At 45.3% G+C, this 12,098-nt stretch overlaps 2 protein-coding genes across 4 annotated transcripts in view; both read right to left on the bottom strand.

Moving 5' to 3' along the window:
- The window catches only part of LOC119410566 (clathrin heavy chain 1), a 44,798-nt gene extending 42,363 nt beyond the window's left edge, over positions 1 to 2,435 (bottom strand). For both annotated transcript variants that reach the window (XM_037677453.1, XM_037677452.1), the window contains exon 1: positions 2,069 to 2,435. In XM_037677453.1, the coding sequence (XP_037533381.1) occupies positions 2,069 to 2,110 (42 nt within the window). In that variant the 5' untranslated portion in view covers positions 2,111 to 2,435. The remainder of the gene's footprint in view (positions 1 to 2,068) is intronic.
- A 2,014-nt stretch (positions 2,436 to 4,449) lies between these two features.
- Positions 4,450 to 12,098, bottom strand: part of vaspb (vasodilator stimulated phosphoprotein b) — a 56,731-nt gene continuing 49,082 nt past the window's right edge. For both annotated transcript variants that reach the window (XM_037678122.1, XM_037678123.1), the window contains 2 exons: positions 5,861 to 5,918; positions 4,450 to 5,759 (listed from right to left, as the gene is read on the bottom strand). In XM_037678122.1, coding sequence (XP_037534050.1) covers positions 5,725 to 5,759; positions 5,861 to 5,918 — 93 coding nt within the window. In that variant the 3' untranslated portion in view covers positions 4,450 to 5,724. The remainder of the gene's footprint in view (positions 5,760 to 5,860; positions 5,919 to 12,098) is intronic.

Raw genomic sequence — 12,098 nt, 5'->3', positions numbered from 1 at the left:
AAAAAAGGCTTAACCAAAAAAAGCTGTTTGTGTTAACCACAGACATATGATGTCTATGGTGTTAACTGGTTCGACCTTAATGGCGTCTCCGTGACTTCTCTTTCCGTCTCTCTTAACACAGAACTTCCGGTTACATTTCAAAATAAGAGCAACATAACTGGGTAGTGGGGAGGGCTAAATGTTATTTTTTATATATATATTTTTTAATACCTAGCCACAACATTAAAAATCAAAATCAATTTTGGTTGTTGAAAAATGTGAAAATAGTTGCAATCAATTCATAAAGAAAGAAAAATAAAGTAACCAAAATATTAATGATCCTTAAATTGGCCTTGGGACAAAGGATAACTTTAACTTTACCTTTAACTTCACATTTTCTTGTTCAACCTGCGGTCACTGCAGATGAGTTATTGTCAGTTTCTGTAAGATTTCTGCAACTGGAGCAGGTACTTCTCTTTACTGGTTAACTTCCTCAGCTGTCTCACATTTTAAAGGTCAACCCTACTCCATGTTTCAGCTCCTTTCATAGATCAGATCTCATAGAAGAGCACTTCTAAAGAACAAATTTTGCTTTTAGTGTTTGTTTTAGGCCATTATCTCGTCATAGGACTCATGATCTTTAATTGAGACCAGACTTTTTGACAAATGGAGCAGGTTTCACTTCAGATGCTTCATATTTCATTGTACCCAGACAACACTCAAGCCAACCTGTGTCAGGTGCAGCCTACACCCAAGAACACAAGAGAATCTTCTTGTGTTTGACAGTAGATTTAACGCTGTTCTTATAAACCTTCAGTTTTAAAAGAGTTGACGTAACTTGCGTAAAGAGCAGCAAATACAGCTGCCAATCAATGTTTGTCCTCTACAAATGCCAATTAAATACAGTTAGCCAATCAGTGTTTGCCCCCCACAAACACTTATTCACCAGAAACGCCCACTTTTGGCCTGCAGAGAACCCCTTCTCAAAAGATCTGACGCTCTCGACCTTGACCTCTCCAAGTGGCTTTAAACTTCTAAGTTCCTGGTAAAAACCAATGCAGACATGTTCCCGTTTTCAGTATTTTACATCGCATTACAACCTAGCTGTTTTTTTGTTACATTTTTTAAATACAATTTGATTTTCCACTTATTCTCAATTTGTATGCATCCTTTATGATTGTCTGTTGTTGTCTTGGTTTATTTCCAGTGTTGCCATCACTCTTTGTTAAAATCAGGTCTCTTGCAAATGAGTCCCCAAGGCTCAATGGGATCAACCTGTATAAATAAAAGGATGAATGAATGAAAAGGATTGCAAATAGCCCTTGGGCTGCACTTTGGATACCCATGTCAGTGGATCAACCAGTTTGTTGCTGACATCCAGAACTAGCTGTTCACATGATAAAGGAGGACCATCAGCCTAAGGCTTGGCACTACCCATGAGAAGGTGCCATTTATAAGACTGAGTTTGTTGCAGCTCCTCAGACTGAAGAAGTGTTTTGGCTAAAAGACGAAATGTTTCAACAAGGAGAATCCGTCCAGAGGACCTGACTTTACCTTGTTAAAAAAGAAGTCATGTTTTTATTGACACAGAACCCTGTTCATGGAGCCACCGGCTACAGCCCTGTCGTGACACAACCATTCACCCTGACGTGATGCTGCGGCTGTCAAGCGCATCTCTTGATGTTTCTCCTGCAGTTTATACATCCTTCAAAACGATTATCCAAAACATGAAAAAAGCTGTTGTTGTTGTTATCCAAGATGTGGCTCCAACAGCGGTGGTTTTCGAGCTAACGCTGAAGCTAACATCTCGTCGAATAATCAAACTAGGCGACACATTAAAAACGTAAGAGAGACAAACACAATGTCCAGGTGTTCGTGTCAGGTTCGGAAGTTTATCTGTCCGTGTGGACGAGCGTGAGGGAGATGATGGATGAAAACGTGACAGCGTAAAAGCTAGCGGTGGATGAACGGGGGAGGGGAGGTCATTCATTTACTGCAGCTGTTAGCTCGGCTGTCAAACCAGGGCTTTGCGGGGAAATTGACAACAGAAGCGCTGGGAATTGCGAAAGTATTCAATGTCTTCACATACCTGCAGGTGCTCCTGAAAGCGGATAGGCAGTATCTGAGCCATGGCTGTGGTTTTCTTGCGCTTCGCCGACCTGAATATGTAGCCGCTGCAGCTAGTTAGCTAGGCGGTAGCACAGCGCTAGCTAGCTACGACCTCCTCACTGTAGGTCGGAGCCAGCCAGGGTAAAATGCAGCACAACGGAACAAAACCAATGTGTGGTACGCTGTTGGCAATGTTTCTGAAGTCCGATGCCAGCCAAAGTGTTGAGTTTGTACGCTTTCCGTGTGTTTTCTGCTCAGCAGCGATGGGCACAGCGGCTGATCTGCTCTGAAATCCGCAATGGCGGCGGAAGCAGCTCCGAGCCTTTTCCCCTCTCAGGAACATCCAGGGACCTGGACGGACGCTGCCTCATTCATTCCTCTTATGTTTAAAGTTAGCAAATTATTCAGTCATGAGCGTCCGTTCAAATACTTATTATTTTTTTATACCACAAAGCAAATCGTTAAAGCTTTAGTAATTTAGCTAAAACAAAAAGTACATAACTTTCTGTCAAAGCTTAAACTCACGTCAGCTGTTGTTTATTTTTATCACCAAATAAAATAAATTAAAAAAAAACAACTAGCTGAATAAATAAAGATTGTGCCAAATGGCTTAAGTTAGCAACAATTTATTGTCACTTTTTAAAGCACAATTGTCAAATCAAGGCCCGTGAGCCTTTTGTGTGGCCCCCATATAAGTAGACTATTTTTTTTATTACTTCTCATTTTACTTAAAATTGAGCATACTTTATTCCATAATCTTTTATTTGTAATGCAGAAAATACAGAACACTATGAAACCGATGAAACTCTTGCTGAGGAACCTGAAGATGTCACACATCTGACTGGAGATAATGTATTGACTGAAACTGGCTCCTTGGTTTGGAATGTGTTCTTTGGCCTCCTTTTGTGACACCCCTGCAAAAGCCTAAAATTTCATATGTTCTATGTCGAGTTAAAAGTGCCAAAATTAAATATATTTTCACGGTGCTTTTCTTCCCTCTAGTGCTCATATTTTAAAGTTCTCTCTTTCTTTGGCCTCTTTAGGAAACTACTATTTTAAATAAATGTGTAATTGTGTGTAATTGAATGGTGTTCCACAAGGTTCAGTATTAGGACGTGTACCCTCTTCACAATCTACATAAGTAATGTAGGCCAGTTCATCCCTGATGCATCCTTACATTTCTATGCCGACGACACAGTTGTTAACCGTCAAGCTAAAACTGTTGAGGTTTTCCAGCTTTTATAGTGTTTTTGACGTCATCCAGTCAGATTTGTTCCGTCTCAAACTTGTGCTAAATGCTGACAAAACCAAAGGGGACGTTTTCAAACAGGAAGTCGGTTCCAGCAGTCCTATTTTATCTTCAATTGGTGTTCTTATTGAGTTGGTTGATGTGGGCATCTTGGCCAACTCTGATCTCTCTTTTAAGCCCCATGTCAAAAACTTTGTAAGAAACTGAAAGTAAATCTGGGTTTCTTTTTCAGAAATAGATCACAACTCTGAAAGCTATGAAACGCCTTGTGGCTGTGACTTTCCTTCCCTCCATCGACTACGGTGACATTATTTACATGAAAGCTCCTACAAGCACTCTGCAGATGTTGGACACCATCTATCACGGTGCGCCAAGATTCATAACTGGCTGTAACCATACCCACCACTGCACCCTGTATTCACTGGTTAACTGGACATCATTAACTTCACGTAGACTCTCTCACTGGTACATTTTCATCTTTACATCACTTCTTGGTCTGTTGCCTTCATACATCTCCTCCTACAGGTCACTGTGTGAGTGCAGCTACAGCGTGCGCTCTCAGGACATTATTACCTGCAGTGTTCCCTCAGTGAGGACTGAACTAGACAAAACGGCCTTTTTCTACTCAGCTCCAGTTTACTGGAATATATTGCAAAAAGATCTGAAGCTCTCGACCTTGACCTCTAAGTGACTTCAAACATCTGTCAAGTTCATGGCAAAAACCAATGCAGAGATATTCCTGGTTTTAGTATTTTTTTAACGTTTTTGTTTTGTTTTTAATATAATTTCTTCCATTTACTTTTCACTTTATGTGCTTTTTTGGGATTGTCTACTGCTGTCATGCGTTTTCTTTAAAATTAGGTCTCTCTTGTAAATGAGTCCTCCAGGCTCAGTGAGACTATAACCTATTTAAAGGTTGCATCGAAAAATTCCTCTTGCGACGTGAAATTGACTTTTTCCATTTTCCCACAACCATTCGGCAGCACTTTAAGGCAAATTTAACGAGATAGTTTAGATTTCAGTACTTAAGTTTTTGCAGTGCTGCCGATAAGTTTTTAGACTTAAAGAATCCTTCCAAATGATGTTAAAATAAAAGACTCGGGACAAAGTAATGCATTTTAAAAAGCAGCTGTATTTAACTATAAAGGCATTTCTAGTCCAGTGTCTCTAAGCCATTTTATTTATATTTCAGTGTAAAAAGCCTAGACTAAGAAAGAAAAAAAAGTCATTGAAAAAAGAAACCCCACTTCCCAGTTATTTCAATTAAAATAGAAACACTTTCATTTTAGCTAAGATTTTCCATCAAAACAAATATATTTCCTTATATATAGATATATTTATATATATTTATATGTTCTCAAGGCAGTTGTCATGGCCAAATTAATGGACCTCCATGGCCATTTGTTTCATGTTACAAAATTACCGTATAAGAAAAAAAAAAACATCTAGCATTAAAGGAAAACAACTGGCGGAAGTACAGTAAGCAGTGGGACGGCTCGATCGGCCAACAGGTAAACAGTTCAATCAGTGAAAGGGAAAAGTCTACGAAGGCAGTGTGGCACACAGACGCACTTCCTCTGGAACAAGCGCAACGCATTAAGAAATAAAGTTCAGACAGATTATAAAACTATAACACTCTTTCACAGCTCCCAGGTGGTCCATCAGGTTCCCTTTTTGCTCGTCTCCTCTTCCTCTGGCGTCTTCGTCATAGCAGTGAGGGGCCATGTCGTGACTTTCTAGTTGTTGTCCCTTGCCTGGAGCTGAAATCCCACTCGAGAGGAACTCACTGCAGTTGTGAACGAGTGTGGTTGTGCATGCTCAGATTTGACAAGATCACCAACTACCATTGGTGACCATAACCTACTAACAAATACTGGAACAACTGAGGCAGGAAGAGAAACAAAATGATTTGCTATTACAGTAAAAAAAAAAAAAAAAAATACAGTTAATACACTATCCCTGAAGACTGCTCCATCCATAACGATGCCTCTCGACAGTCGAAGGGGACACGTAGGAGGACTTCAGCAGTAGAGATGACTAATTACAGAAATAGTTGACGCTTTGTGCTTTTCAGACCGGAGCAGATCGCAGGAGTGGATGAATCAACGATGAAAACATGGCGCACCGACACATCATTAATGACTGATCGCTCCAAGTGCTGGAAGGCGACGTGAGGAAATCCCTGGATTAACTTTGACATGAAGTGAATATGTTTGTTGTACAAATAAATTGAGAAAGCACATGTGTTTGTGTAAGATTTGATAGACAAAAAAAGGTGAAGGAGAAATCCCTGGGCTATACAATAAGAGGGGAGGGCAGTGGAGAAGTCCCAATGTGCCTCGAACACCTCCGTGCATCACACCCCTCCGGTACACCTGACAGCAGAACTATGTGTTTCTTTTTTGCAGCTCTTGAACAAAGGCTGTGGAGAAAGAGAGTGGAAACGAACAGTAAATACCTATAATACTTCGTCATTCTGGGGTAAAATCATAGTGAAAATTTAATAGTTAAATGTCTTCTCACCTCCAATAATTTCTTCTTTGACTTTTTGCAATTCTTTCCGCACCTCCTCCAAAATCTCCTGCAATTATATATATATATATATATATATAAGTTTTAGTTAAAATGTGGAATTTAAAAGTGTGTTTATATGCACAAATGTTACTATAAAGTAAGTTTTAAGTTTAAGTTTGTTACTATTAAGTAAGTTTTTCCTCATTCGCCCTCGAGCAAGACGAATGCCTTTTCTTCCCTCTCCTGCCTCCTCCTGCTTTTGCTCCTTGTCCTGTGTATCGAAGTTTCTATTTACACATCTCCCAAATCGTCCTGGGGATGTGCAAACCAAGAAAGCTCTGCTCTAAATTGCCTCTAGGTGTGAGTGAGAGAGTGAATGGTTGTTTGTCTCTGTGTGTCCCTGTGATGGACTGGAGACCTGTCCAGGGTGTCCCCCGCGTCTCACACAGTGACTGTTGGATATGGGCCCAAAAACGAAGAGGCGGGTAAAGATAATAGATGGATGAACTATATAACTACATATTTTTCTCTGTTGTTTAAGATTCTTGAAAGCCACTTATGTATTTATTATAAATATTTTACATGCTATTTTATGTTTATCCGAAATTGTTTAAGTAATCAATAAATGATGTTACTTAAGTTAGACGGCGTGACTGTTCAAATGAGTGTGATTTGACGGTCTTCATTATTTTGTCAATTATCTTATCATAAACGTTGGTTACGTACTGTAACCCCAGATTCTATGAATATAGGCGTAGCCCTTTAAGGCTGTCGCTGATGGGTTTATCCCGTTATGCAGAGCATAAGCACTGAAAAAAATTAGTCCACGCCCACCTGCTGTGTGGGCCCCACCCGGTCCGTATAAATTACGTTAAGAGCGGGAAATCGGCTCCCAAAATAGCTTTTTTCTTCAGCCATTTAGGAGCCAGTGAGGCCCGACGCTTAAAGGGCTACGCCTATATTCATAGAATCTGGGGTTACAGTACGTAACCAACGTTCTATTTCATATAGGCTTCGCCCTTTAAGGCTGTCGCTGATGGGTTAAGGGCGAAGCGGATGTGGTCCTCGCCTCACTGGGTCCATTCGAACACAGTAAGAAGCGGAAGCTTGCCCAAAAAAACGTCTTGTCACCCAGCTCCCCGTGTGCATAAAACTACGCATCGCGTAATTATGTGCCATGCACAGACGCATGTTGTGTAACTATGCGTTCTGACAAGCATGAATACCCCGGAAAAAACTTTCAACGGGAAGAGGAAGTTGAAAAGAGGGGGGGAGGGGGGCATGAACCAACTGGTTCATGGCTGAACAGTATAAACAGATTAATGTCCATGAATTGATAAATAATCAAATGAACTGATTGGTAACAATAATCATGAACTGATTAGTGACAATAGAACCAGAAACACAGACACGACTGTGACTGATAACAACATCTCACACTGTAATGCATGCAGACAGAAGTGAGCTTAAACAGAGTTCCATGAGAACAACAATATTCATTCTGTTAGAGCACTAAGGACAGAATGTGTCATGGAACGAGCCGTTACATCACGTAGGTAAAAGCGAATAAATGAGCAGGGTGTTGACCATGCAGCCGCAGTGCAAATGTCCTGCATTGACATACCATTATGCAGAGCAGTCGAAGATGCGATACCCCTGGTCGAATGTGCTTAGAGGTTGACAGGAGGCCCTAAATCTGATGCTCTGTAGGCTTCAGAAAAGGCCTCACACAGCCAGTGTGACAAGCGCTGGATGGATAACGGCGACCTGCAGAAGCATCTCTATAATGCACAAACAATTGTTGAATTTGAACGCATTGCAGCTGTGCGCGTTACGTAACACGTCAACGCCTGCACCGGGCAGAGAAGATGAACAGATGCTTCCCCTTCTGATCTGTGGGGGGGAAAAAAACCCCTCCAACGATATCACTCTTGATTTAAAAGAGCTCGTGATGTTTTAGGCATAAAAGCTGGGTTGGTCTTAAATCAGCTGAGCTGCCCGTCAGCCTAATTCTAAGGCATGACGAAGCAACAGAGAGGGCAGATAATTACTTACCCTCTTAGCGGGTGTTAAAACCAGCAACAGGGCTGTTAAAAGAGACAAGAATTTAAATGAAACCTGATCCAGAGGCTCAATTGAAGCTTTGATCAGGGCTCGCAGGACCAGCGTTAAACCCACTGTGGAACAAGTGGGCGTGAAACAGGCCTACATCTCTGTACACCTTTTAGAAACCGCTTCATCAGCGGGTGATAAAAGCTGTTCTGTCTCCAGACCCTTTGTGGCAGGAAGAGATGGCTGCAATCGTACGTTAAAGCGTACTGAAAGCCAACTCCCTATCCATCAGCTGTTGTAGAAAAACAACACGCCGCCTAAAAGGCATGAAGTGGTCTCTAAACCTTCTCTGTACACCAGCGCTGAAAAGCCGTCCCCTTGATGTGTACAGAACTGTGGTAGATGCAGCACGTGAATCTTGAATTGTGCACACTATCTCCTGAGGGAGACCCATCCTCTAAGTGGAACCGCTCAGCGGTCAGACCCACCGGTGTTGACCTATTTCTGGGTAACTCTTGGTCGCTCCTCCTGCCTGAAGGAGAGCATCCTTCCTCCATGACAGTTCCACGGCGACCCAACAACAGACGTTGCAGGCCTGGGAACCATAGTGCGTTCACACGCCGGGAGCCACCAGGAGAGCTGTCAATCCCTCCTCTTGAACTCGGTTCATGGACCGTAAAAAACAGAGGAGGTGGGGGAAAAGAAACGCGTAAAAAGCGTTTTGGGCCACCGATTGTGAGCAAATGCGTCCCCCCCCAGCGATGGATCGTCTCGTGGGCTCAGGGAAAACCGTAGTTGACATTGAGCGTTCTTCTCGCATCGCAAACAGGTCCACAGCTGCTTTGCCAACTTCTGCTGCGTCTGAAAACATCAGATCCGGATGGAGGATCCGGTCCACGTAACGTGGGCCGCCCTTGGACGTCACATCAGCCCCTCTGTTCAGAACACCGGATATGTAAACCGCTCTAATAAAAGCAGGTTTTGATGAACCCAACTCAGTAGCTTTCGCACAATGTGTAACATCTGGGCTGAACGCACACCCTGATGGTTATGTACGCAGCAGTCATCATGATGTCTGTGTGAATCAACACGTGTTGATTCTGTAGCACAGGAGCAAGGTGTTGAATCACATTCAGTACTGTGCGACACTCCAAAACATTGATGTGGGCTGATGTGTAGTGGGGCCACAGCGCCCCTACTGCTTGAGATAGGCATGTCCCCCCCCCAGCCTGACAGCAACGTGTCCGTGAAGACTGACCCATGACGTGGGTCTGCTGAGGGGGACTCCCTCTGATAGAAAAACAAGGTGTTTCCCCAGAGTCGGAGGTCTGCTTCCACAGAGGAAAAAACAATGATCATCCGTCGTTTGTTTTACTGGATCCACATGCAGACGTGCAAAAACACCTCTAGAGGCGTCTCATGTGATAAACGAGTTTTCATGGTGGTTGAATTTAATTCCACTCCAGAAAAACAAATGTCTGGGCCGGGAAAATCGAGCTTCCTTCCACTTTATGGCGAAGCCCAGATTAACAGGTGTGATGTCAACACCTGATCCTGCATCAGCGCCTCCTGTCTGAAGTGACAGGATCCGCAGATCATCCAGGTAAAACAAAAAACTCTCGTCTCTGTGTTTTAGGATGATCGGTATGCGTTCTCTGGATGTTAAACAACAGATCCAAGAACGGTCTCACCCCTCCGATCCGTGAGTAAAACCCTCGTGTTTTCTCTCCCTTGGGGAACTCTGTAGATTACTTTTATCAGAAAACACTTGGATTTCTGCATTTAGGGAAGAGAATCAGTCTGATGATGACGGGACCGTTTATATAACTCCTCTGAATGGAGGGGTTCGGGTTGCAAACTGTAACTTGTACCATTTGCATAAACCCTGTCCATCCATCTGAAAAACGGCGAGCATGTTTTTTTTTTTTTTTTTAGCCACTCTACGTAACGTTCGTGGATGAACGTGCGTTAATGATGCGTCATGTTTTGTACGGCTGTCAGCAGTCCGTCCCTCAACCGCCGTCATGCGTCGCGGGAATGTTTTCTGTGTGACCCCGGGCGAGACTTGAGCTGAAGGCGAAGCGTGTGACAGCTGATGACGCGGTGAGCTGCGCGTTTGACGTCGCTGTGCGAACGTTGAAAGGCGGAGGGCGTGACTTCATATACACCGTGCTGTTGGAGTGAAGGCTGCTTAGCCCCGCGGGAGCACACGTTGTTCTCTGGAGGGACGCGCGCCGCTCTCGCTGGAGGGGCGCGCGCTGGAGGGAGGTGGGACTCATTACCGGGTTCTTCGGCTGCTTCACGTTTAAGCTGCGGTGAGCTGCCGAAAGCTGAGAGAGAAGGACCCCCACCCGGACCAGCCTGCGGACCACATTTATACCGATGTGAGCTGGTTAGCGCCGGCAGCTGTGTGCGCCAGCATCAACGCAGCACCGTTGGATGGAGGCTGTCATCTTAGTGTTCGACTCGTCATGTCAAGAGCGGCGGTGAATTAAAAACCCTATTTAAGGACACCGGCTCATGTGGAGGCTGTTCCATCCCACGAGTGCGAGTTGACACCGCTTGAGTGAGGATCGTGCAGTTCTAGTTGGTAATGAGTTATTTTCGCTTACCGTTGTGCCGTGATCGACCCGTCATGTCTAGAGCGACGGTGAGTTTAAAAAACCTTTATTTAAGGACACCGGCTCATGTGGAGGCTGTTCTGTGATCGACTCGTCATGTCTAGAGCGACGGTGAGTTTAAAAACCTTTAATTAAGGACGCCGGCTCATGTGTGGAGGCTGTCCTGTGATCGACTAGTCATGTCTAGAGCGACGGTGAGTTAAAAACCTTTAATTAAGGACACCGGCTCATGTGTGGAGGCTGTTCTGTGATCGACTCGTCATGTCTTAGAGCGACGGTGAGTTAAAAACCTTTATTTAAGGACACCGGCTCGTGTGTGGGGCTGTTTCATCCCACGAGTGCGCTCTTATGTGTGCGGCCGCTGTGAGCTCATCCGGGCTTACAGACTGGCTAAAAAACAGACACTTGGATCATTAATGATGATTTATTTCAACTTTCGTGTCACTTTTACACACACCCTCCGGAGACCGTCATTTGAGAGCTTTCTCTCTCATGAGCTCTGCGATTGTTTGCCCAGAGCGCTGTCTTGCAGGCGAACTCTGGGGAAACGCTGAGCTGCAGGCTGCCGGAGTGAAGAGGGCTGGATTCTGACGGGCGGGGCTGGTGGTGGAACTCAGCGAGAGCCGCGGCCGTGGAAAAGTCGAAAACTTGCTCGCGACGGTCCCTCCAGCGGGGACGGGGTGGGCCGCGCGGCTTGATGAGGTGGCGAACAGCTTTTGGCACCTCCTCCGACTGTTTCACTTCGCCAGCATGGTTTGAAGCTGCTCTGAACAGCGCGTCCGCGATGGGCTTCATCAGGTCTTGTGCAGATTCTCCGGCAGCGAGGGGAGTAACGAAGCCAGGTGGATCGTTGGGTCATCGTCCTCCGCGCTGCAGTCCCCGACAAGGCAAACCGTGGGAGAGGCACACATGTTGAGCTGGCGTCAGCTGCTTTACAGAGGGAGATCTTCGTCTCCAAGGCAGGTCTGCGGCCTTCAATCCCTTGGACATGCTATATGCTAGCAGCGCACGTTGTTGCTAGCTGCGGCTGCCTGAAAAACACGTCGGTGGGCTTGATTGGAGAGCGTGGTCGCCGTCTGTGTTCCTCCGGAGGGACGGGACGCTGCTCCGACCTGGGCAGCTTCGCTCCGGAAGCTTCCGCGAGGCTTGGCTCCAGGGGGGGGTACCGAGGAATAGCGTCAGCTGCCTTACAGAGGGAGTTCTTCGTCTCCAAGGCAGGTCTGCGGCCTTCAGTCCCTTGGACATGCTATATGCTAGCAGCGCACGTTGTTGCTAACTGCGGCTGCCTGAAAACACGTCGGTGGGCTCGATTGGAGAGCGTGGTCGCCGTCTGGTTCCTCCGGAGGGACGGGACGCTGCTCCGACCTGGGCAGCTTCGCTCCGGAAGCTTCCGCGAGGCTTGGCTCCAGGGGGGGTTACCGAGGAATAGCCCCGCTCGGTGAATCCCTCAACTCTGGTGATGGGAGCGGACTGGGGACCGACTCCTCTAATCTACCAGGAAAGAACCGTCTGCGGCCTCGCCCGTGGAACGTCCTGTTGGAACGCGAGGCCGTATGGATCAAGACGGTGAGCCA

This window comes from Nematolebias whitei, chromosome 6, assembly GCF_014905685.2.
Source record: "Nematolebias whitei isolate Nwh7 chromosome 6, NemWhi1, whole genome shotgun sequence".
In the NCBI taxonomy this organism is placed as follows: domain Eukaryota; kingdom Metazoa; phylum Chordata; class Actinopteri; order Cyprinodontiformes; family Rivulidae; genus Nematolebias; species Nematolebias whitei.
The sequence above is the reverse complement of the archived record's forward strand: the minus strand, read 5'-3'. Positions and strand labels throughout refer to the sequence as shown.